A 26414-nucleotide genomic window follows, 5' to 3' on the forward strand; every position below is an offset into this window, starting at 1 on the left:
CAGACTACAGCCCACGGGCCAGATTCATCCAGGCACCTGTTTGTTACAGTGCTTGAGCTAAGAATGGTTTTTGTATTTTTAAATGATTCTGTGTTTAATGGTTCTATAAGTCCCTACATAATAACCTCAATTTCCCCTCGACCTGCAAAGCCTAAAATGCTTACTGTCTGGCCCTTAAAGAAAATGTTTGCTGACCCTTGACTTGGATGACAAGCAGGTTAGGGGAGTGGGTGTGGCTATTCTTTATTGAGTACTTACTATGTGATAGGCAGTATTGCAAGCATTTTATATATGTCCTTTTTTTTTTTTCCACTAGAAAATTCAGAAGCGATACATTGTCTTAATTCCATGCAGGAGTGGGTATGACAGCAGTGTGGTTGTTAGCATGGGCTAAAACCAGATGGGTCTGAGTTCCTGCCAGCTTCACTGTGTGACCTTGGGCCACACACTTCTTAACCTCTGTTTCCTCGTGTGTAACATGGAGTAACTATGTTATTAATTCAATAGCTGATGCTGAGAAATCTTTTTCGGCATTAATTATCGGCTATTGTATTAGTTTCCTGTGGCTGCTGTAACAAATTCCTACAAACTGGGTGACTTACAACAACAGAAATGGATTCTCTTAGAGTTCTAGAGACGAGAAGTCTGGAAGGACAGTGTGGCAGTGCCATGCTCCCTTCAGAGGCTGTAGGAGAGACCCCTCCCTTGCCTCTCCAGCTTCTGGTGGTTGCCAGCAGCCCTTGGTTCTGTGTCTTAAGGACACCCGTTGTCCTAGATTTACGGCCCACCCTAACCTAGAATGACCTTACCTTAACTAATTACATATTCAGAGACCCTGTTTCCAAAAAAGGTCACAGTCAAAGGTTCCATGTAGATTTTAGGGGGACACTATTGAATGCAGCAGTTTTTAACTCCCCCAAAGTGGTGTCATCTCATTTGGTGGCTGTGAAAACTGAGGCTCAGGGAAGTTAAGTGATTTCCAGGCTCACAGAGCTAATGAGGAGAGCTAGAATTCGAGTGCATTATCTGCCTTAAGTTGAGACTGGTACTTCTTACGCTACAATATATAACATGCTTGTTATAAAATTGACTTATTCTACAGCCAGTCAGCAGCCACTAAAGGTTTCAAACCAAAGAGTGACATTTAATCGTAATCAAAATAGCTATCATGTTTTGAAGACTTCCTGTGTGCCAGGCATGGTGCTTTGTGTTTTATATTCATTATATCTATCTAAGCTTCATAGGAGCTTAAAAAAGTATTTACCTCAAAAAAGCTGAGGTAAATACTCTTCTTATACCCATTTTGCAGACAGGAGCTGAACCACAGAAATTTTTTTTTTTTTTTTTTTTGAGATAGAGTTTCGCCCTTGTTGCCCAGGCTGGAGTGCAGTGGCGTGATCTCAGCTCACCGTAACCTCCACCTCCTGGGTTCAAGCGATTCTCCTGCCTTGGCCTCCTGAGTAGCTGGGATTATAGGTGCCTGCCACCACACCTCGCTAATTTTTTGTATTTTTAGTAGAGACGGGGTTCCACCATGTTGGCCAGGCTGGTCTCAAACTCCTGACCTCAGGTGATCTACCCATCTCGGCCTCCCGAAGTGCTGGAATTACAGGTGTGAGTCACCCTGCCCAGCCAAACCACAGAAATTTAAACTGCAAGTTCCTGGAGGCATCCTTCACTGGTGCACCCTGGCTCCTTGAGGCAGGGCTTTTGGAAGTTACTCCTGTTGGTTGGGCAGAGATGAGGAGGCTCTTAGAGTACTCCAGGGGAAGAGTTGGCTTTGGAAAGGAACAGGTGAACTCGAGACACCTGCTAGGTATCATGGCAGGACCTGGTGAGGTGCTCGCTCTCCTGAGGAATCTAGTGTTACCTTAGAGGTTTTAAGTTTGGGTGGTAGAAAGTAGTGAAGCCAGTGATAGAAGAGGTAGGCAGACTGAGAAGAGGAGCAGGACTAAAAGGAAAGACAAGGAGTGGGGCTGAAGGAGTCTTAGAAAATCCTATTTTCCAGGCCTTTTATTGTGTTTAGTTATGTTGACATTTGCGATTTTCACCAAAGCCACGTATTGTCTGCAGCAAGACGTTTTTAACTAAATACTGATAGATGTTAGTGTGGATAATCTGTAAATTTTCACGTTTTATGATTTGTATTTCACGTATATTTTAAAACTTGATACATTTTTGGATGCTTTGTTTTGTCTTTAGTTGGTTATTTATGATTTCATACAAGGATGTCCGGATGTGGTCAGAGTAAAGACTCAAAGCCACCAGACACCTGGGCCCTGCCAGTGCGAGGCAGCGGGAAAACCACAGGACTGAGGAGTGTCCTTACATTTAAAACAGCTGAGTTAGGAAATGTCTCCACAGCCTCGTGATCGTGAAGGGATGTGAAGCAGCACTCAGGATAACGAAGAGTGCTTGTGCTGCTCACCAGTCAGTACCACCATGGCATACGTGGCAACTGGGACAATGGAGTTTACAATTTCAGACAAAAACTGGAAAATTACTTGAAAACAAGAAATGCATTCTTTGCAAATATTCTGCTGACTCCAGCATGAACTGCAGTGCACTCAGACAGGGTCCTATAAGTGCCCTGGCTCTGCGTGTGTGCCCTATCTTGCCTTGCCTTGGCTTCTCTCCTAAAGAGCAGGGGCCACTTTACTCTCTTCCTGGCCCCATCTAGAGGGACTTCTGTTTAGATTTATTTTAGCAGCTTCTATTTAGATTTATTTTGGCTTGGGTCTCCCTTTATCTTTCTAGAAAAAAAGAAAATAAGGTTTTACCTTTCATTAAAGGTACTTTCCAAGTTCACTCTTTGGTACAGATATGCTTGTTGTATGTCACGTGTCGAAAGTGTTGGCAGCTTGTAAACATATCTATTGTTGCTTTTTTTTTTTGCACATGCCTCAGGTAATTAAAGAACTGGGCACTGCAGACCTCAGGCCCCAATTTGTGTTCTCTGAATTTGAACCATTATCTAGGTTTTACTTTACAAAGTCAGTTTTTTACAAGTTTCATTGTATGGTCAGCATTATCAAGGACAGTATGTCTACCTTATTTTATTAAGATTCTATGGGTATCAGATCTTCAAGAAACAATACATGGTTTTCTTTCTTACTCTCAAATTTTAAAGTCTTCATCTATATTTGCTTGGCTATAGGCAAATCAACATTGCCACATACCCAAAAACACTTCTCAAATAAAGACACTGTGTTTTCAGAATTCTCCTGAAACTATCACCCTAGTAATTTTATCACGCGTTTAATATTCATTATAGGCTGGAACACAAGAACCTTTATGTATATAAAATTACCAGCAAGAAACAGTTATAACAAATAAACCACAAGAGGTACAATCATGTGATTTCTCTCTTCATTTTTGGAATGAGGTGAACTGTATGACTATATATGCATAGTAAGTAAAATAATCATCTTTTAAGGTATTTATACGCAAGTGAATATTTGTATTCAAACTGAATGTCATTCTGCCTTTAGACATTAGGTGATTGCTGAGTGAAGCTATAAGAACTACTTAAGGCCGGGCGCGGTGGCTCACGCTTGTAATCCCAGCACTTTGGGAGGCCGAGGCGGGCGGATCACGAGGTCAGGAGATCGAGACCACGGTGAAACCCCGTCTCTACTAAAAATACAAAAAATTAGCTGGGTGTGGTGGCAGGCACCTGTAGTCCCAGCTACTCGGAGAGGCTGAGGCAGGAGAATGGCGTGAACCCGGGAGGCAGAGCTTGCAGTGAGCCGAGATTGAGCCACTGCACTCCAGCCTGGGTGAAAAAGCGAGACTCCGTCTCAAAAAAAAAAAAAAAAAGAACTACTTAATTAGAATATTATAACAGTGCTTTTACCTGAAACAGACTAATGATATCTTCAGGATGAAATCAAGCTTAGAGGCCTGAATTCTTTAAGTGATTTTTTTTTTTCCATCAAGTGACCAGGTTTTTTTCTTTTTGCAGTTGACTATGCTTGTCTTGATCCTTTTCCCTCGTTTTCAAAATGGTTCAGAAGTTCTCTTTGTCATTTATTATATTTATGAATTAAAAAGTGACTTTTAAATTACCTTTGAATTTTGATAGTTATTAGCTTTAGGGACCTTCATTAGTCCATGCAGAAAATTGCTTTCCCTGACTTGAGTTCAGTATTAATTTTGTACCCTCCAGGGTTTATTAATGTGGTCTAAACCTGGAACTTACTTAGTATGAATCCATGCAGGAATAGTATTTAGGGTCTGGAGGTGGTTTGTGGGTTGCTCATCCCTATGTTGGTGGCATAGGTTCCTAGGAGGCGTGGGGTACTGGTGTAGTGTGCTGTGCTTTGAGGCCGACCTATGGGGCTTTGCGATCGCCATGGGTAGGGCATCCCCACTTGGGCCACATACAAGGGAATTGCCTGAGTTGGGCAGACCCAGGTTCACATGCAGCTGGACACTGAGTGTAATTATTTAGTTTCTCTGAGTTTCACTTTCTGCCTCTGAAAATGGTGGCAATGATTACTTTTATTTCAGGGTTAAAGAGAAGAAAATGAGACATGCGAAGTGCAGAGCACAGGTGTGCACAGTGCAGGCGCTTCTCTCTGATGATCGAGTGGCTGGACGGCTGTCCTACTTCTCTGTTTTAAGTGGATGCTGGCCTTTGCTTTTTGAGACATTTTGCTCAAAACAATATGAAAAAGTAAATATTAGAGCAGAGAGGGGGAAGGGTAATCAACAAGTAGGTGGAGACCAACAGGGAGGAAGGAAAGGGGAGGGGAAGAAGTTAATGGGGAGTTAGTAGGGAAGGCCAGGGTGTGGATCCCGGCAATGAGAGGATAAGAACCCAATAGGCCATGTTGACCAAATTAGCATTTTCTTTCAGCATGTTATGTGTGCCAGGGAATGAAGAAAAACAGGCCGAGTCCAGTCTTGAGTGACTTCTAAGCAGCTGTCCCTGTTGCCCTTCAGCCTGTCTCCTGTTCTTTCCCGTACACCATGGCTTCTGTTTCCTGGGGAAGGGCCCCTGGAAGACAGAAATCGAGTTAATGTTTTTGGCACATTCATGATTTCAAAATTAAATAAGGTGCTTTCTTTTTTCTTTTTTTTTAAAGGGAGAAAATGTAGCCTTTGGATTCCTGTTGCTTAGTGACTGGGCCTTTTGTATAATTAGTCTTAGAAGAGACAAAACATACTGAGAATAAGAGATTGGATAGAGGAAAGGAAGGCAAAGTTCAGGTACAAGAACTGGATGGGGCTGGGCTGGGAGCTCTTGGAGCCATGGCAAGCCCTGTGGGGACCTCAGTTTGGGGGCAGGCAGAAAGAGGGAAAACGGTAAGGAGGCCAGACAGCTTCTTTAAAGGGAGGGCAGGGCCTTGTCTGGTTAAAATGGCTGAGGCGGTACAGTGTGTGAGGGTTTGCTTTTTTTTTTTTTTCCCCATCTGTCTCACTTTGATGGGTCAGAAGTTTCCAGGAAAGTTCTGGTTAAAATGCCTGAGGCAGTACAGTGTATGAAGATTTGCTTTTTTGTGTTTTTTTTCCATCTCACTTTGATGGGTCAGAAATTTCCAGGAAAGTTGTTTCTCCCTGCGAATGAGAAGCAGAGGAACACGGAACAGAAAAGTTTAGTGCAGTGCAAGTGCATCTGCTAGTGTGCTGATTGAGTTTCAGCTTGCAGTGTGTTCTTAATATGTGCTCATGGGCTACATGACTTGAGAGATTCACTACTCTCATACTGTCATTCTAGAAAAAAATTGGCATTGAAATCTTAAGTGTTAGTTTTTACTGATGGAAATAGTTTAATGGCATGCTGTGTAAATACTGTGATGCTTTTGAAAATGGTGCTGATTTCTAATTCATAATTTATAAAAGATTTTTAAAAATTTGAGCCTTTTAAGATAATATTAATGAACCTTGTCACATGATTAAATTCTTGTTTTCATTGTTTTATATTCATTGCAAACATGAGTAACATAATTCCTCTAAAATTGAGAACATATGTATTATAAACACAGACATAGTTATTTCTTGCTTTGCTCTTTTCAGCCTGAGCATCCTTTAGAACTGCGAGATGGCTTACATTGGTTAGATACAAAGAAAAAAGGTAGGAGGGGATGGAAGTGAATTTAGGACATTCAATTTCTCTGGAGCTAGGACTGGTGATGGAGAAGTGGGGCAAAGTACCTTTGTCTGAGCTTGGGCAATTGCACTGATATGAAAATGAGCCCTGTTGGGAATTTTCCAGGTACAGAATCAGCGTGGGAATCTAGGAGGTTTTGTTAATAACAAATCCTAAAGCAAAGTAAAAATATTGGTTTAATTTTCCTTTTAACTCTCAAAACGTAGAAAGGAAAGGACCCTTTTCAACAATGTAGTAGGGTCAAGTCTCCGTCTCAGGCCTTAATACACTAATCCACTCAATCTATGCCCACAAAGAGGGTAATAGGTCTCCTGAATGAGGATTCCCTGCTTGGAAGGGAGAATGGGACGTGCCAGGGCTGGCAGGCAGGTGGAGGTGGGGTCTTTGCCATGAATTAGGTGTGGGACTTTGAACAAGTAGCTCACCCTCTTGTTTGTAGAATGGAGAGACTCGTATAAAAACTCTTCTAAGACCTTTTTTAGCTTTATTAAAAAAAAAAAAAATTGAGAGCCAGCTCTGCCCTTCTCACCTGGGAAGCAGCTCTGCCTCACCTTCCCCAGAGGGCATCTCCAGGACTAGAGTGTGGGAAGGGGCCCTTGGGCTCCTGCCTCTCCTTTAGGAATTAGACCTCAGGGTTATTAGTTGCTGAGCGCACTTTCTGTCCTGTGGAAGAATTCGAGTAATCCACCAAACTAATTCAATAATTAAGTTGAACTCGCAACCAAAACTTCACTCGCAACAGGTAAACCTTTCTAGGAGGAGCTTACTCTAGGATCCTTCCTGCCTCCTTCACAGAGATCCCCTGAGGAAGAAATAGCTGCAGTGTGTTGGAGGCTCAGCCTGGGGGGCACTCTGGGCTCCTTTTGCCTGTTCGGGATCACTGTATTGGGATGTGGTTGAAATCTATTGCCTCACTTTAAATAATTATTTTTCCTGTACTTCAAATTCATTTTTTTATTACACTTTAAGTTCTAGGGTACATGTGCACAGCGTGCAGGTTTGTTACATGTGTATACATGCGCCATGTTGGTGTGCTGCACCCATTAACTCGTCATTGACATTAGGCATATCTCCTAATGCTGTCCCTCCCCCCTCCCCCAACCCCATGACAGTCCCCGGTGTGTGATGTTCCCCTTCCTGTGTCCATGTGTTCTCATTGTTCAATTCCCACCTATGAGTGAGAACATGCGGTGTTTGGTTTTCTGTCCTTGCAATAGTTTGCTCAGAATGATGGTTTCCAGCTTCATCCATGTCCCTACAAAGGACATGAACTCATCATTTTTTATGGCTGCATAGTATTCCATGGTGTATATGTGCCACATTTTCTTAATCCAGTCTATCATTGATGGGCATTTGGATTGGTTCCAAGTCTTTGCTATTGTGAACAGTGCCGCAATAAACATACGTGTGCATGTGTCTTTATAGCAGCATGATTTATAATCCTTTGGGTATATACCCAGTAATGGGATGGCTGGGTCAAATGGTATTTCTAGTTCTAGATCCTATGAGGAATTGCCACACTGTCTTCCACAATAGTTGAACTAGTTTACAGTCCCACCAACAGTGTAAAAGTGTTTCTATTTCTCCACATCCTCTCCAGCACCTGTTGTTTCCTGATTTTCTAATGATCGCCATTCTAACTGGTGTGAGATGGTATCTCATTGTGGTTTTGATTTGCATTTCTCTGATGGCCAGTGATGATGAGCATTTCTTCATGTGTCTGTCGGCTGCATAAATGTCTTCTTTTGAGATGTATTTTTCAGGCTGGGCACTGCAGCTTATGCTTATAATCCCAGCAGTTTGGGAGGCTGAGACAGGCGCATCACTTGAGCTCAGAAGTTGGAGACTGGCCTGGACAACATGGTGAAACCTTGTCTCTACAATTTAAATTAAATAAAGAGAGAGAGAAGAAAATTTCTTTTCGGTTATGTAACTTGGGGAGGCTGCACTACTTCATGTATAAATAGTGTTTTCTTCTGAATTGGAAATGGTACTACTTGTTAGGTTTTTTAAAGAGTATATTCACACTGGTCTGTATTGTCAGCCTCTTATTTAATCTCTATTTAATGTGCAGTCGCACTTTCTTTTCATAAAGAAATCGTAGTATGCTCATGCTATTCCAGATGCAGCTAACTAATGTCTGTTAGTTTAGCCCAAGAAGCAGTTTCAGTTTACCATGACATTGTCGTTGGAAAATGTTTTTCCCTCTGATTACACCTGTTTATTTTCTTTCATCTTAAAGCTGTTCCCCTAACTATGAGTACTGTGGGATCTTTTGTTTGTTCTAACAGTGATGTTTTTGACCTTAAACTTCATTATATAATTGCTCCCCCATTCTTTCGTTTCCCTCTTCTGTTTTGAAAGCAGAGTGGTGGCAATATGATGTTTATGAGGGGAGGGGGCTGGCAAGGGGGCATGTGCCTCCTAAATTAGCCACTTAAAAAGCAGAGCTTTTGATGCTATTGCCTGTTTTCATATTGATTCCATCATAAAAGTGTGTAGTCCTTGTGTTATTTAGATTCTGGGCAACATTTTTAGTTTTCATTTACACTCCTCGGGTTTGGTTAAAAAACAATGCAGTACAGCCGTGAGAATGCTTAAAAAATGCTCTCATACTTTGTTACAGCTCTGCAGAGAATGCTTAAAAAATGCTGTCATACTTTGTTACAGCTCTGCAGCTGGCTGTATTGTACCTCTGCAGTTGTTTCTTAGGCAGCTACAAATTACTTAATTTCTAAAGCTATCCTAGAAGTAGCAAGTCTATGATGATCTAACTCCGCCCCAGTAGTTTCCGCTTCCAAAATGCTAGCGCTGAAAATTTTGCTCTCTGCCTTTCTTGTGATATTTAAAATTTGGAATATGAAGATAATTGTGAAGGCTGAAAATATGTACACATAATTCCCAGTTTGAGCACTGTCAGATCAACTGTAAGAACCCAATCATTTGTAACGAAACCCAGATTCTACTTCTAATAATAATACCATTTCACTCACATCTAGCCAACACTTGTAATAGTGTTTCTATTGGAAAAATGTGTTTCCACTTTCTTTTTGAGTGAACTCAGAGCTGAGGAGCTCAGTGGGCAGAGGTGGGTAGAGGGAAGCTTCCTGGGAACCCCAGAAAGTGGTTCTGTGTGTTAGTCCCCAAGTGTTAAACACTCATGCTCTCTGTCTATGGATCACTTGAGCTGTTTCAAAGATGTCATTTTTTTTTTTCTGTTTACTTCTAGTCAGAACTAGTCAATTGACTTCCATAATTAGCTTACCGTTTTCATAGGGAGGAAAGCACTGATACCTTTACTGTTTGTTAAAAGGTATACAGAAAAAACTAATTGGAAAGTTGTGAGATGAATTTTTTAAAAAACAAATTACTTTCTTGGGAAAAGATGTATATATTTTAAAACTTTGCAAAGTATTTTATGAGAGTTAACTTTTTTTATTTGGCTTCAGATGTTGGAAAACCCTTGGCGTTGTCATTCTGAACATTAACAGCCATTCGCTTCAATTCAGGATATATTCAGGAACTCTCGATTTTTAATTTGTTTTAAGTATATTACTATCAACTTGTTTTATTGCTAATATCTTTTAACTTTCTTTTGAAGGTGGATCTGGGAGAAAATCAATTTAGTTACATTTCAGTTAAAGGAAGTTATTTTTGGTTTTAAAACTTGTTCTACATTTGTGGGTACAATTTTATGGAGACATAATCTTCCTTGATTACACGTAGCTCTCCTTACTCTATAAATTTGTACATTTAAAGTATGCTATTTAATACCTTCATTTACCATTTTATATAGTGTTGATTTTTTAATTTTTTAGACACGGTCTCGCTTTATTACACAGGCTGGAGTGCAGTGGTGTGGTCACAGCTCGTTGCAGCCTGGAATTCCTGGACTCTCCCGCCTCAGCCTCCTGAGTAGCTGGGAGTACAGGTGTGCGTCACCACGCCTGGCTAACAGTTTCTCTTCTAAATAGTTGTAGTGCTTGCTTTGAAGTCAGTTATGCATTCAGATCCCATCTCAGCCTCCTGCTGGGTTACCTGGATGACTGTCAGGCTCAAAGATGTTGAGTAACTTCCTCAATTTCCTTGTAGTAAGACTAGGAGTAATGTCTGTTGTAAAGTTGTAGTGAAGATTAGAAACAGTAGATGGAAAGTGCCTAGCATATGTTATTACTATTTCTAGCAGCTACCATTTACTGTTCAGATATTCTATTCCCTGCCCTCCACCCTGCCACCATCCATAGCGCAGTGCTGGGCATGTAGCAGGCCCTCTGAGCATCTTCCGTTGTCACATTGGTCACATGTTATCCTGGAGAAAGCCATATTCAACTCCCATGCAGAATTGTGTGCTTCGTGGACCTGTTTCACTTTGCGTCAGGTAATGTGCCTGCCCTGATGGTGCTTTGCAGTGTGGCTCCTTTTTGAATCTCCCTGTTCTATCAGTGTGCTCTGTACATGCCAGGCTTTGCATAAATGTTCACATTAAAATTCTCACCCTGGAGCCCAACCTTTTGGGGACTTTTAAAAACAGCAACATTTTGTGTTATTCACTTAATAAATTCGTACTTGGGAAAAAAATGAGTCTTTGTTTTTGTTTTGTTTTGTTTTGTTGTTTTCTTGTTTTTTTCTTTGTTTGTTGTTTTGTTTTGTTTTTTTGAGATGGAGTTTTGCTCTTGTTGCCCGGGCTGGAGTGCAATGGTGTGATCTCGGCTCACTGCAACCTCCACCTCCTGGGTTCAAGTGATTCTCCTGCCTCAGCCTCCCGGGTACCTGGGATTACAGGTGCCCATCACCACACCTGGCTAAAAATGAGTCCCAAATTCTTCTTGGCTCCTTTAGTATGTATGCTTAGGAAGCTTGAAGGTATTACATGCTGGCAGATCCTGGGGCCTCAAAGAGATGTTGTTAATACTCATTGCTGTATCTGAGACTTTGGAAAATGTATGCTGATATAATAAGTTGTAAAAACTTTAGACTTGTTCTTTTTTTTTTTTTTTTTTCTTTGAGATGTGGTTTTACTCTGTGATCACAGCTCATTGCAGCCTCAACCTCCCGGACTTAGATGATCCTCCCACCTCAGCCTCCTGAGTAGCTGAGACTATAGACCTGCACTGCCATGACTGGCTGATTTTTTATATTTTTCATAGGGATGGGGTTTCACTATGTTGCCCAGGCTGATCTCAAACTCTTGACCTCAACCCGTCCCCCTGCCTCAGCCTCCCAAATTGCTGGGATTTTAGGCATGAGCCACCGTGGCAAGCCCTGGACCTGTTGATTTTTAAATTGGTTGTTACAGATGCACATCTGTAATTCTATATAACACAGTGCAGTTTGTCAAAATATGGTGAACTAATTTGGAGTTTGACAAGCTGCAACTTAGTTGACATTCACCCAATTCAAGGCCAGGTTTCACAGCTTCTCTATGCTGGACTCTGTTCTCTATGATGAAAAGCCGGGCTCTAGTAATTAGAGCAAGTAATACTTGCAGGATATTACCAATACAGGCAACAACTGTTACGCAGGTCAGGATCTGAGCAGGGCAGGATCCTGGGTACCGGTCCTTAGCATTTGAACATGGGACTATGGCTTCCTCCGGTACCTTGGATTGAAATCAGATGAAAATATAGTCAAATCACTTGAGATTTTTCTCTTTTAATTTCCTATTCTCTTTATCATTATAAAACATGTATTTTATCACTACACATTCTCAGTCTTTCCGAATTTTTTTTTCCTTTAGTTTTACCTGTTACATTTTCCTGGTCTTTTCTTTTCTTTTCTTTTCTTTTTTTTCCCCCTCTCTTTTTTTGAGACAAGAGTTACGCTCTTGTTGCCCAGGCTAGAGTGCAGTGGTGCAATCTCAGCTCACTGCAACCTCTGCCTTCCAGCTTCAAGCGATTCTCCTGCCCCAGCCTCCCGAGTAGCTGGGATTACAGGTGCCCACCACCACGCCCGGCTAATTTTTGTTATTTTTAGTAGAGACAGGGTTTCACCATATTGGCCAGGCTGGTCTCGATCTCCTGACCTCAGGTGATCCACCCACCTCAGCCTCCCAAAGTCTTAGGATTACAGGCGTGAGCCACCACGCCCGGCCCTCCTGGACTTTTCAACTTCAATTTCTGTATATGAAATGTGAAACCTGTACAAATATAACAAAGATAAATGTTTTGCAATAAATTATTATTAATTTTTTATGTTGGGGAGATGTCTTTCTCTTCAAGCAGGCAAATTTTAGTGCTTTGCTGATACTGTCAGCCATAGTAGAAATGTTTAAAGGGCCCTACTTTCAGAGTGATGGCTTCTTAGTAGAACTGGGGCAGGGGTCTTCCTCTGTCTAGCAGAGTGCACTTCTCTGCCATGGGTTAGGTGGAAGTGGTGTGGGGCATGTGTGCTCTGTGCACCTGCAGTACATGTGTTCTTGTTTCAGGGCTTTGCTGCTTTTCACTTAAAGGTCTCATTTAGAATAAATCAATGAAAATAAATGTGTACATGTGTGCACACCTGCACATATATATATATGGATGAAATTTGCTGTTGGTGCTTTTTCATTTCTCAGGTCTTCGAACTATGCCAAAAAAGCATACTGCTTTACCTTTAAGGGTTTTGTTTAATATTATATTATTCTGTAGGAGATTTGAAGAAATTTAGAAATAGGGCATCTTCCCTTGTATGTTTCACCATTGGGCAAAACAACATTTCCGAAACAAAGTCTCTCGGTTTCTGTACCTCCTCCTACTCAAGGTTCCTGGGTCCCTCCTCAGTGGTACTGTGTTCTCAGACTGCCAAGCCAGGCACTCTAGCTGTTTGTCTCTGTGTTCCGTCTTGCCTTTCAGTATGGTTTGGTGGAATGAGTGCTAGGCACAGTCGGGAAATCTGAATTCTTAAGCTGGCTTTGTTCAAGTGATTTGAGCTTTATTATTACTCATTCCCAAGAACTCAGGAATAGCCTATTTCCTACCCCTAAACATCCTCAATCTTTCGTGTCTTTGTATGACTATGCTTCCAGGGGAGGGCCTGCCTTCGTATGGCACCTGCTGGAGTGGCCAATCCTTCACCCCCACCCCTGCAACACCCTCTGTTGATACTTCTAGGCATGAGATTATGGAACCGCTGGCATCATTCCTAAGTCATCATTAGGGCAGAGTTAACACTCACCGATGCTTATGGTCCCAAAAAAGGGGCAAATTCTTACTAAAGCCCATGTACTCCAGGTGTGGGTCTCCCGATGCAACGTGAGGTCAGAATCAGACATGTGTTCGCAATTCACCCCTTCACCAGGCACTTTCTGTGTGCTGAGCACTTCAGCTAGGTGTTTACTCTGGATGACAAGATAATGGGCTTGGCCAACCCTCATGAGGGTGACCTCCAGTTGTAGACTGGCAACATTGCCAAGCACCCTCCACGACTGTGACATGATTCCAAAACACAACCTGTGTTGGTACTAACTTGTTTCAGAGACTGGTTCTAGAGTCTTAATTATTTAGTGAGACTTTCTGAGGAAGTGGGTTTGGGTCCTTTATGGGATGTTTTTATAAACAGTATAATTCTCTTAATATATGTGGAAATAATGATGTCACACCTTTTGAGCATATGAAAACTGCAGTTTCTTGTGGTGTCTTTTTAAGGACATTTCCCTGCAGTTTATTATCAGTTATGTATAGCATCTCTACTTGGAAGAGATGAGATACTACAGATTCTTGGTCAATGTGACAAACACTAGTTTTTGAAGAGAAATTTTAACAAAGGGAGTGTTTTCAGAAACTTTACCGGATTCCTTCTTTTTTTAAAATGAGTAATTATGGTCCTCACTTTAAATTTCAAAGGTACTGAAAGTAGTTTGGGCAACTATTTATAATGCCCAAGATTCTGTTTAATATGTAGTTATGTCCTTGGGATATGTGGATATATAGGTTTTTAATTAATTGTTATTTTTAACTACAGGAGCTCTTACCAAAGTCAAGGAGAGTAGGCGACACGTGGAGGAAGGGAAGATGGAGGTGCAGAAGGCTGACGGCATTCAGGATCGCTGTAACACTATTTCTTTTGCCACTTTGGCTGAAATTCACCACTTCCATCAAATTCGAGTAAGAGACTTTAAATCACAGATGCAGCATTTCTTACAACAACAAATAATATTTTTCCAAAAAGTTACCCAGAAGTTGGAAGAAGCTCTTCACAAATATGATAGTGTTTAATGACTGGACGTTGGATTGTGGACTTTTTCAGTTCAAGGATAATTTCTACAGCAGAATAAAAACTGCTGTCAAAGAGCTATTGCCAACTATCAGTGGTGGTACAAGGACGGTTTTGTATTCATCTGAAACCCAGCTGAATTTATAATTATGCAGGAAATAAACAGTTAATATGGTTATATAATAGAAACAGTACCACACATTGTAACTAAATTATACTATGTATGCCTACACTACCATTGTAACTTTTGGAATAATGATTATACTATTTGCCTTATTGCTTTTTGAAGTATGGGTATTTTAGTGCATACTTTGTAGACCTCAAAACCCATGAAGGGTCTCAAAGAAGCTGGCTGGATAAAAGCCTGCTGTGGATGCCTTTTTACTCTCATAGATTGGGATTACCTAAATTCAACCTATTCTCTGTTTACAAACTCCAACTAGAGCAGCTATGCGACCTTGTGCCTTTAGACTCTTGGTTTTTCATTTCTCCCCGTCCCTTCCCCACCTTTTTAAAGTAAGCCACAGCTTTTCTGATTGAAAGAGTGAAAGGCCAGTGCATCTAATGACAAACTGATGATAACCTCATTGGCAGTAGGGGGTGGGGTGGGGTGGGGTGGGAGGATCAACTGTCATCAATTTGCACAGCAAGTATTATCTCCTGATAAGATGCTGGTGAATGCAGGGGAGTGAGATTCATTGCTCATCTTTGGATATGAAGTCTATTAGGGAAGAAACGGTGCCACTATTCCCTTAGATGCAACAGTAGCATAGCCTCTTCACCCAGGCGTCCCAAAAGCTTGGCGTGAAGATTTCAGCAAACATGTCTTACAACATGAGGAGGAGGAGTCTAAATCAGTCAGGGGATAAAAGTATCGAATCATTGACAACACACACTTGGCTTTAGTTCTTAGGAGGGTTTTGTTTTTGTTTTTGTTTTTAGCTTGAAGATTTTCTTTTTTAATATTCAGTTTTTTTAAAAAAATGGATCTATACTGTTAACTGATTGAGACTCCACTGTGATTCACTCGTTTACTTAAAAACTTTTCAGGGATGTCTGTAAATTTCAGTGTTAATATGTCATGAAAAGTGGTGTTGATTGATCTAAGGAGGGACCAGAAATAATTTTTGCTATTCCAAATACTGGAGGAAAAAGATAATTGATTTATACTATGTTTAAAAAAAAAAAAAGGTATTGATGAGCCCCCCCCAAGACAGTTAACCTTAAAATTTATTTTAAATATATTCTTTTATTATTATAAGGGAAATACAGATGGCTGATAAATACCAAAAAGATTCAAAAGCAGCTTAATTTAAAAAGCACAAAGAGATTCTGGCTTACAATGCCCCAATCTCAATGTTTTTATAGTTGCTGAGCTAACTAATGTGATTATTGAGTTTACAGATTTAAAAACTGTCACTGTTAGAGTATCTACTGTTTTTATGAAGTCAAACTTATGCTGCCTCAGAAATCCCTGGGTACTGAAATGGTAACATGGAAGTGAAGAGGTCACTTTGAAATATTGGTGAGTCACAGAGATTAAAGAAAAGGATCAGTTTGCAGATACTCAGAAAAGGTTACTGAAATAATTACTGAACAGCACATTTACTCTCTAAAAAGTAGTTTCATATGGGTTGTATTTTTAAGATCAGATTATCATTTTGATATTTGGTCAAAATTTTGTACCTTAGGTGACTTAGAGCCAGATTTAACATCCATGAACGTTATGTGGCTTTGTCTTTACTACAGATATGTGGAACTGTAACCAAATATATTGTCTCTAAAACTTGTTGATTGCAAAATACAGTTCTATAAACAAAACCCATATGTATATATAAATGTTAATTTTGCAGAAGTCTGGAAATTATAACTATAGCATTTAAGTTTGAGTCTGTATTGGACAAATAAGCACCATGCTTTTCAAATGATTTAAAAATTACTTTTATTTGCCTCTTTATTTTGATGGTGGTTTGATTTTTTTTTTTAATAGTAAAATCACTAAACTTGTGCAATGGTAGCATGGAAATTATCTGAGGTATATTGTATGATTGTACTTTAGCCAGGGTGGACATAGCTTAAATTATAAAAACTAAAGATGAAAGTACAAGGAAGTATAAGTTATATAAGTATAAATTCATGCTGCCTACTTCTAAGAGAAATTTCATTCTTCATAACCACATAACATTATAATGCCACTGATTCATAAGGGATTTACATTAATTCTATGGGGGAGGACACTAGAATTATTAGTGTTCATTTTCATCTAAGATCTTTATTCTCTAACGTTCTTGGTCCTATTGAAACATTGCAGTATGCAAAACTACTGCAATGTTAAACCCAAGAGAAAGCCATTATCATGTGTATGCTGGTCATCATGATCGGTGTGGTACAATTTTTAAAAATAAACTATCATGCCCTTCATGCCATTATTTGTCTTTATTTCTATGATTTATAATCCTGATATGTGATGTGTTTGTAACACAGGGTGTGCACTTGAGCCTGGTTTTACTGTTTTTATTAGACAGAGTTGTTTATATGCTGTAACTGTAATGCAGCGAGACTGGTTCTACAGCCATGCGTCGTAAACTCGTTCCCCGTCCAAGCTGTTGTATCTGAAGGTACCCAGGTTGCACCCAGAATGAGGGAACGCATTTGAAAGTGAAACGTAAAGCCAGTGCACGAATATTATAGTAACTGAGATTTTCCCAGGCTTCACTGATACGGTTGTTTTGCATTTATTCACAATAATACAGCAGATTCTTAAATGCCGATTTTTAATTGTCTTAAATTTTGCTGCTGTTCTCATAATTAAGGACTTGAAAAATGTTTTAGTCTGTCAAGTATGTAAAGTTTGTGTAAAAACTTTTAAATGTCATTCTTAAGTTCATTGCCATAGCCATTTTCCATTTATGTCTTCATTTTCCAAAAATCAGATGCCATGTCTGATACCTTTAAGTCCATAAGCATTCAATTTTCTCATTTCCAACTTCATCTTTGGTTAACAGAATAAGTAAAACAGGGTATTATTTATTTGTAGTCTAGAAATGTTGAATATTGTTTTATTTCCTTCAAAATGTTATGATTAGTGCAGATCAGCCATGTTTATCTTTTTAAAAAATAAACAGGTTGCTTTATTTCTTAGCTTCAATGGAATATAATTATTTTTTCTCCACTCATCAAGGAGGCATTTATTTCATGTGAAGAATTACACAGAAAAATAGAAGAGCATGTTCTCTGTCTTGAGCTTCATCTGTAGTTACCATAGAAATTATTCATCAAGCACTGTAGCTAATTTGATTAATTTAAAACTGTTGTCATTCAGATAGTCCCACGGAGTATCTGCTTACATTAGTGACATCAGGAATTAGGCACATAGCAGTAAGTTGTGAGTGAGAGGTTTTGAAATAATAGCTCCCATGAGTCCAACACCTGAGACAGAAGCAGGTGCTTAAGTAAAGTACTTGACATACTGTCTGTTGGTTGCCATAAATAGGTGAACTCCAACACACATAAACCAAAATAGAATGGCTGCGGGACCTGGCGTATCTTGCAAGGGGCCAAAGTCCCATTTGGCAAAGCTTGCCCTCTTTGTGGGGCTTTGTAGTCCTGTATCTGCTTATCTTTACAGATTTGTTTTACATATATATATTTTTTCTCCTGGCCTGCCTTTCTTAGCATCTTGTAATGTCTAAAATGGCCTAGCCATCTTTTAGTTCACAAATATACTTGGACCAGTGATGGACATCTGGACAAATCACGTATGGTTTGGGGAGGCTGTGAGAAGCAGAGGTACACTTAAAAGTATGCAAGAGAAGAAAGGACATGGCTGATACCTCTTAAGATGACCTTTATCTGGTTATCCTCACAATGAACCTATGAGGAAGATAATATCTCTAGTTTATAGATGAGTTAAAGAGATCAGTGAAGTCTAGTTTCTTTTGACCAAGATCACACAAACCAAATGATGGAGCCGAGATTCAAATTGGGATCTGGCTCAAGCCTATTATTTTTAAACTAGATTACACTGAATGCGATTTCTCTGCTTTTCAGAAATCCCTAACATCTTCCCAAGTCTCCACTCCTGGAATGGTAGCGATTCCATCATTCTTTGGGCACTGGGCACAGAAGTACAAAGGGAACTTCCCAGAATCTGCTGTTTGCACCCATTTCTGCTGGGAAAGGTGAGAGTCTGTGCTGCTCTGCCTGGTCTCTCAACAGAAGGGCTGACTGCAGTCTTACATAGACTGGGAAGCGTGCCAGATGTTACCTTCCAGTATTGTTATGAAGACTGAGAGAAAGGGTCCAAAACTGACTGTTTTGCCTTCTCTCCAACTTTCACCTCCATGCAGTGCCAATAGAAGCACATTCCAGTTGCCATAACAATGGCCTTGGCAGAACCACAAGTCAAAAGTTTGAACTCCAGTTGGTCAGAGTCAGGGTTACTCATGAGTACCACTTGGTCACAGGTGGGACTCAGGTGAGAGCAACAGAATTTGCTGAGTAATAAGCTCTGGAGAGTTTGAAGAGTGGCGGGGTAGACTTCTAGGCAGCGTATAGAGGGATGCTGCTGTGCTAGGGCTCCGTGGGCAGGAAACCAGAAAAACCCAGCAGTGGAAGCCAGGCCTCTGAGGTGGGGGAAGTTAATCTGGGATTGGCTCATGGCTATAACCTTTCCAGGGATCACAAGTCCTCCCCACTTGGCCCTGATCCCAGGATGTCTCAATCCTATCATCCCTGTGTCAGAGCTGCTCAAACTGCCTGCCTGTCTTAAAGGCCATTTCAACTTCATTGGGTGACTTGTACCAGAAGCATGCCAAAGGCAAGACCAATTGTCCATGTGAAGCCGCCTGCAAGGGAGCTTAAAAACAAGGCGTGTGGTATTTTGTTGCTGTGTGTCCCATCAGCCTACCCTGGAACTGATCTCTAAGTTTGAAGTGGCCAGATGCATCAGACCTTACTTTTGCAGTGGTTTAAATTTTCAGTCACTCCAGGAAATGGCTCTCAGGATGGAATTGCTGAGTCGTTGAGCTTCTCTGCGAGCTGACCCAGCATATAAGTGAGAAAGGCAGCAATTGGGAGCCAGAGACCTGGGTCAGATCCTAGTTGCTCCACTCTCTGACCTCAGGCAACTCACTAACCCAGCTCTGACCCTCAGTTTCCTCAATTGTATGATTGACTGACTTAGATTGTATTGAATTATTGAGAGTATTAGATTAGCCACCATGTGAAGCCTTAACCATTTTGCAATACTCCCTCTGTGACAACCATGGGAGATGATAACAATTTTAGAAGTAGATACTTAATAAATGTTCTATTCCTGAACATCATGTGACCATGTGCTGTCTCACTTAACTGAGTCAGTTTTCTTATCTATAATGGGCTATGCAGTCATCCCTCAGTATCTGCAGGGCATTGGTTCCAGGACACCCTCAACCACCCCAATCCCTGCAGATACCAAAATCTATAGATGCTCAAGTCATAGAATGGCATAATATTTGCATACAACCTATGCACATTCTCCTGTATACTTCAAATCATCTCTTTATTCCTTGTCATGCCTAATACAATGTCAAGGCTATGTCAATAGTTGTTACACCATTATATTTTTATTTGTATTTTTTTGTATTGTTATTTCTTATTGTTTGAGGGATTTTTGGAATATTTTTAATCGTCCATTGGTTGGATCCACAGATGTGGAACCCACAGATCCTGAGGGCCAACTATAGAATCCCCTTTGTGTCCTGGCTAACATGGTAAAACCTTGTCTCTACTAAAAATACAAAAATTTGCTGGGCGTGGTGGCGGGTGCCTATAGTCCCAGCTGCTGGGGAGGCTGAGGCAGGAGAATGGCGTGAACCCAGGAGGCGGAGCTTGCAGTGAGCCGAGATCGCGCCACTGCACTCCCACCTGGGCGACAGAGCGAGATTCCGTCTCAAACAAACAAACAAAAAGAAAAAAAAAGAATCCCCTTTGTGGACATATTGTGAGAAATGAATGGCAGGTGGAAAGCCCTGAGCCCAAGGCATTGACAGGACGGATAGAGTAAAGACCCTCTGTGGTTATGTGAGAAAGGAAGAGCTGCAGTATTTAAATAATAAGAACATTGTGTCAGCTGTGCTATGGAAAATTAAGGAGTTCACCCTTGGGTCCCAGGTAGGCAGAGGTTCCTGCTTTAGCCCTGGTAACTTCACCTTCTGCCCACTTTGCCCACCTGGGTCACAGGACCAAACCCCATTCCAGCTTCTTGTCTTGCAGAGCTCTGGCACAGCATCCTTCTTACTCTGCCTGGAAACCTACTTCTCCACTGCTTCTCAGACCCACCAACACCTCCTGTTAGGGTGGGGAGGGGCTCAGCTCTCCAGAGATCGCCCTTTGCAGCAAGGCAAAGGAGCCCTTGGTCTCCAAAAGCTAAGTGCTAATATGTTTAATAATTTGTCCTGTAGCTCTAACTAGGAAGATCTGAAAAAGACAGCTCAGAATTTGTCTTTATTCACCAAATTAATAGTGGTTTTATTGAATTCTTTTCACATCCTAAAAATATGTACTTGGGACCTAGGACAGAGAGAGGCAGCCTACTCTGTGTTCACTGTCCCAGCCCTGGCCTCATGTTACATACAGACATTGTAAGATGATGGTCAATGTGTCACTCGGGGAGGTTGAATTTAGTGCCTCTGAGTGGCTTTTGGGCAGCCATGCCCTGAATCAAAATATTAGTGTAGACCAAGTTTGATTAGGCAACTTGTTTGTTCCACTTTTGTTCAACTCAGCAGTTTTAAAAGAATGCAGAGTCTTAGTTGAAAATGGTTCCCTTTGCTTGAAAAATCTTAAAAACATTGGAGTGCAGTTCAGGATTTACCAAATTAAGGTCCAGCTTAAAGCTGATGGTGCTTCTGTTGGTGTTTGTTCAGAATCTGTATTTTTAGTCACTTTTAAAAAAATTACTTGGCTCCTGTTTGTGAACTCTTATAAGCCAACTGACTTACCCAGATGCTAACTACATGTTCACATGTGGCTATAACCTCCTGAGAGTGTCAAGTCCACAAGTCTGTGTTCTCTGTATGAAACAAAGGACCTATGGGGAAAGTGAAACCTGTAACTCCAGAGAAAAGGAGCTTTCTTCACAAATATTGCTTTTTAGTGGCTCCTATCCCAGAATCAATGGAAAGAAAATTGGACCTTTTAGGTATTCATGCTGACAGGTGGTCTCATAACAAATTTCTCAGCTATCCGAAGGATTAAAAACTGTAGGTATCTATCATTTTTTTAAAAAACAAGATGAGGAAGCTCTTCATATACCAATACAGAATTTTCCTAAGAAAAATTAAATGAATAAAAGAGGCAGAGAAATATTTATATGCTACCCTTTGAGCAAAACGAAGCAAATGTGTTTGCTTATATATGCGGTAGATGATGATTATTATTATTTTTAGATGGAGTCTTGCTCTGTCGCCCAGGCTGGAGTGCAGTGGTGCGATTTCAGCTTACTGCAATCTCCGCCTCCCGGATTCAAGTGACTCTCATGCCTTCAGCCTCCCGAGTACCTGGGATTACAGGTGCCTGCCACCATGCCTGGCTAATTTTTATATTTTTAGTAGAGACGGGGTTTCACCATGTTGGCCAGGCTGGTCTTGAACTCCTGACCTCAGGTGATCCACCCGCCTCGGCCTCCCAAAGTGCTGGGATTACAGGTGTGAGTCACTGCGCCTGGCCTATGTATAGATTATTTATGAAAGTAAATGTGGCAAATTGGTCGCAAGGCCACATTGTTTGCTTTCGGGAATGGGAATGGGGGACAGGAGGGAAACTTACTGTGTTTCCTATTATCTCTTAAATTTGAACGATTGAATGTATTTCCTGTTTTAAAAATAACGAAATGAATGTTGACAAGGGGACTAGCAAAAAAAAAAAAAAAAAAAGATGTCAGAAGGTGGGTGGAGCTGCAGCTCTGTGCCAACCCCCTCAAGACCTGGAAATGAATTGTACAAGGCACAGGAAGAACTGTCTTGTTAGGATAGCGGACTCAATGATCAAGTCAATGTTCATTGTGTTACTTTGCGAAAATTCAACAGCATTGGGAAGTGGACTGCTAAGAGAATGTGTAATGTAGGCAGTAAAGACAAATGTCACTGGACCATAGTCTGTTGTTTTATATGGTACTGGGTATTCTTTTGTCTTCTGAACCAAAAATCCTTCTCCTCCTCCCTTCCCTGTGAAGCCTTCCATGAAACTCTAATCCCAGTGTCTTGTCCCTTCTCTGCACTCGGATCACTTTTGTGATGGCATTTTGCAACTAATTACATAAGATCCTGAGCTAGTATCAGTTTCTTTTTCTTACTACATCGAGTGTTTATTTTGCTCTAGGAATGATACTGCCATTACGTTCATTCTTTGATCTACAGAACTCTCCTACAAAACCATTTTACAAAGAAGGAAACAGGCTTATAGATATTCCATAATGGCCACATACAGCGGCAGAGCTGGGAATTGAATGCAGTCACCTGACTCCACAGCTTGCAATCTTAATTCTTTTCCAATTTACTTGAGACTACCAGGCAAACATACAAGCCCTGATTAAGTGGTGATGTGGTGGTCTCCTGGAGGACAAGGCCTATCCCATCCTACACTTTCTCTGGGGTCCCTGGAGCACACCGGGCCCAGAGCAGTCAATACAGCAGAACTGTGATTTTAGGAACAGAGACCTTTGTGATCCTCTATGTGTGCACAATCCTAAATTGCCCTTTATGAAAGAAAGAAAATAGTGACACGCTAGCCCTCAGTGTTGGCATCACCAGCACCAGCAGTCAGCCTTCTTAGGAAGGCAGCTTTTCACAAAGACCTCTGTGCTAGTTTCAGGAGAATGGAGGAGTTGGCTCCAGGAGGAGAGAGCAGCCACAGTGCTGGCTTTGTTCCGCTGTGGGTGCCACGTCTGTCCACCAGCCTGCGGAATTCAAATCTGTGCCTCTGCAACGTGACCCATTACCACACATCACACCCTTCTGAGACATTCACGAGCGGCTGGTGTTTTGACTATCAAATCTGCGTCTGCCAAGTTGCTGCCATTTGTTCTCCTTAAACACATCTAGCAGAGTTCAAAAGAGAGGCTCAGGCTGATTCCTCATGAAGAAAGCTGGCCTCTGAGGGGGTGGCCCAAGGGGTCTAAAGAGGCTAACACCAAGGAATTCACCACCATCAGAGCTTTTGGATTCTGAAGCCTTTAATAAGATGAAAAAGTAATAAATAATCATATTGGCTCTTTTACTCTTTCAATACAAAAACTTTCAATGAGACCAGACTTCGGACCAGCATATTCTGTCCTGTGGACAGACCCTGTGGGAAACCAAGTCATCGTCATCTAAAGGTTGCTGTGAGAAAGGTAGTCACCCCAGTGCCAGCACACATTGGAGTCATTTTGCTTGAAAAGCTTGATGATGCCATCGGCACGGTGGAGACATCCTGGACGCTGGGACCGATACATTCCTTCATTCTACAGATATTTATTGAATGCTTGTCATGCTTCGGGCACTGTTGTAGGCACTAGGAATATAGCAGTGAACAAAGCCAACAAAAATGTACATTCTAGGTAGTAGGTGAGGCAATAATAATGAAATAGATTAGTGAACTAGATGATATGTAGAAGGTGGTAAGTGCTAAGGGGAAAAAACTAAGGGGGGAGGAGGGAGGGAGTATGAGGAGTGAGGAGAATTTGTTATTTTAAGTGAGGTGGTCAGGAAAGGCCTCCGAACCTGAAGACTTGAAGGACTGAGAGTGAAGTATGTGGAAGACCTTGGGAGGAACATTCCAGAGCTTCCACAGTCGGTGCAAAGACCCCGAGGCAGGAGCACAGCTGGGGACAGTATGGCTAGAGTGGGAGAAGGGTGGGAGGGGATGGGGGGGTGCAGGCTGGGGAGGAGGAGATGCACCCAGAGGTGAGTGGGGAAGGTCCGGATCTTAGAGGGCCCTACAGGCTGCTCTGAGGACTTTGGCTTTTTCTCTGAATGAGATGTGGGGTTCCCAGGGGCGTTGAGCAGGAAAGAACATGATCTGCCTCATGTGACAAGGGCACTTTGGGCAAAGGCAGAAGCAGAGACCAGATCAGAGGCTTCGTGATATACCAGACATGGTGGCCCACACCAAGCCAGTGGCAGTGGAGGCTGAGGACCTGGTGGCCACCATGTCCCCAGTATAGAGCTTGGCAAGCACAGCAGCAGGTCGGGGAGCTGATGGCCACCATGTCCCCAGTCTTGGCAAGCACAGCAACAGGTCCCTCCTCTGTATTCTGTGTGTCCACAGCAGACAGCCACCTGCTTTTGATCAGTAATTTCTAGTTTAATTAACAATCATCTTGGTGTGATGCAAGGGACATTCTCCTTAGAGTGACTCTTATCTATTAAGTGCTATTTTATGAGTTAGCTCTCAGATAATAATTTTATTTATAGATTCTTGGGGCCACCTCACTGCTGTCCCCAGATGTAATAGACTGACTGAGGTCAGATGCAGAAAACTGCCTTCTAAATTTCTGGGTGCACACATCTGTATGTCAGCAGTAGATTATCAGCCATCCTGGTTGTGGCCTGAGAACCTTGTCTCTCTCGGTGCAATTACGTCTGCCTGGTTCCCATAGGGGCTGCCTCTGATTAGCTCTAGCATCTCCAACATTGGGGTTGAGGCCCAGTGGTTGCCTCCCCATGCACTCTGGGGACCTTATAACTGCCCAGTCAGGGTGCTGCCACATGACATTTGCAAACTGAATCAGCAAACTTTAGCACACTGTTCACAATTCTTTTGGAATCCTTCCCGTGCCCTAATGTGCAAACACTGGATTCGCTGTTCTGCATGACTGGGCCTCCGTGGAGCTCCCATGCTCTGCCTGCTCACCAGGGCTCTGCTGCTCTTTTACCACCAGATTGCCCTTGGCGAGGCTTGTACTGAACCTTTCTTCTGCTTCCATTTGTTCATCTATTGCTACCATTGTTTGTCTTCTAAACAAATATCTGCAAATGAGCTGATAAAACTTTAAAGAATTCTTTCCTCCATCTCTCCTACTTTTGGTAATGGTATTTTTGGACCCTGGCTTTACCTTAACATCACCTGGGGAGCTTTAAAAATATTATGACGCCTGGATCCCACTTTAGACCCATTGAATCAGAATGTGAAGCGGGGCTTGGGCTTCAGTATGTTTTAAAAGCTCCCCAGATGATCCTGGTGTACAATTTCGCTTTCTTGCTACAAGTAGACATAAACAGGGCCTAGCTCCGCAGGCTGTTCAGGCTTCTCATTCACCAGGGCACTCAAAGGTTCATCTCTAAATGAGGCCTTATAGAGTCACAGAGAGTCAGTGAAGGGGCTGAAACATGAAAACGTTCATTATATGAATTAAATTCTCTGTTCCATTACCAGAACACATGGCCTGTAATGAACTATGAATTAATATAGTTGTAGTCCATAATCCATTTTGAATCGCACAATATTTCATTGTATTTTGTGTGTATGTATTAAAAGCAATGATGTGTTAATTATAAGTGATTAAAATATAACAAAATGTTTTCCATTCTTTAATGCATCGTGGCTTTAAAAAACCAGAAGTCGTCCCAGCCTGCGTGGGAAGGGCAAGGAGACTTTCTGACGAGCAGCCGTGGCCTAGGGAAAACAATATCGAGCAGGGATTTCCAGATTATATTGGGGTCTTCCTTTTTCTAGTCCTGAGACTCTGGGCAGGTTCCTTAAGCCCTCCTCCAAAAGGAAGATTTTATGATTCGTTTATTGTCAAGGTAGGAAAACTGAGGTTCAAACAACTTCAGAAAGATTATTGTGTAAAAGTCCTTTGTGCAGTTTGCTGGCTTTCTCAGGCCACCCCAGCTATACAGCCATACACCCACACTGGACATCATGCCAGCCAGCCCTTTGTAAACTGTTTCCTCCGCTGGTTCAGCCTTCCAAGTCTTCTTTGTCTGGCTGAATCCTACTCCTCCTTTGGGACGGGGTTCAGGCATTACCTGCTACTGGCAGCTGTCCCTGTCCCATCTTCCCACCCTGTCTTGGTTAGGTGTCCTCTTTTGTACCCGGGGTACCCGATGCTTTCTGCCACCTTGACATTTGTTGCACTTGGTAT

At 41.6% G+C, this 26414-nt stretch overlaps 1 protein-coding gene across 1 annotated transcript in view; it reads left to right on the top strand.

Moving 5' to 3' along the window:
- The window catches only part of SNX18 (sorting nexin 18), a 29069-nt gene extending 11628 nt beyond the window's left edge, over positions 1 to 17441 (top strand). Inside the window, exon 2 of the mRNA XM_030815766.1 lies at positions 14054 to 17441. Coding sequence (XP_030671626.1) covers positions 14054 to 14307 — 254 coding nt within the window. The 3' untranslated portion in view covers positions 14308 to 17441. The remainder of the gene's footprint in view (positions 1 to 14053) is intronic.
- The last annotated feature ends 8973 nt before the right edge of the window (positions 17442 to 26414 follow it).

The sequence above is a fragment of the Nomascus leucogenys genome, chromosome 7b (genome assembly GCF_006542625.1).
Source record: "Nomascus leucogenys isolate Asia chromosome 7b, Asia_NLE_v1, whole genome shotgun sequence".
NCBI lineage: Eukaryota > Metazoa > Chordata > Mammalia > Primates > Hylobatidae > Nomascus > Nomascus leucogenys.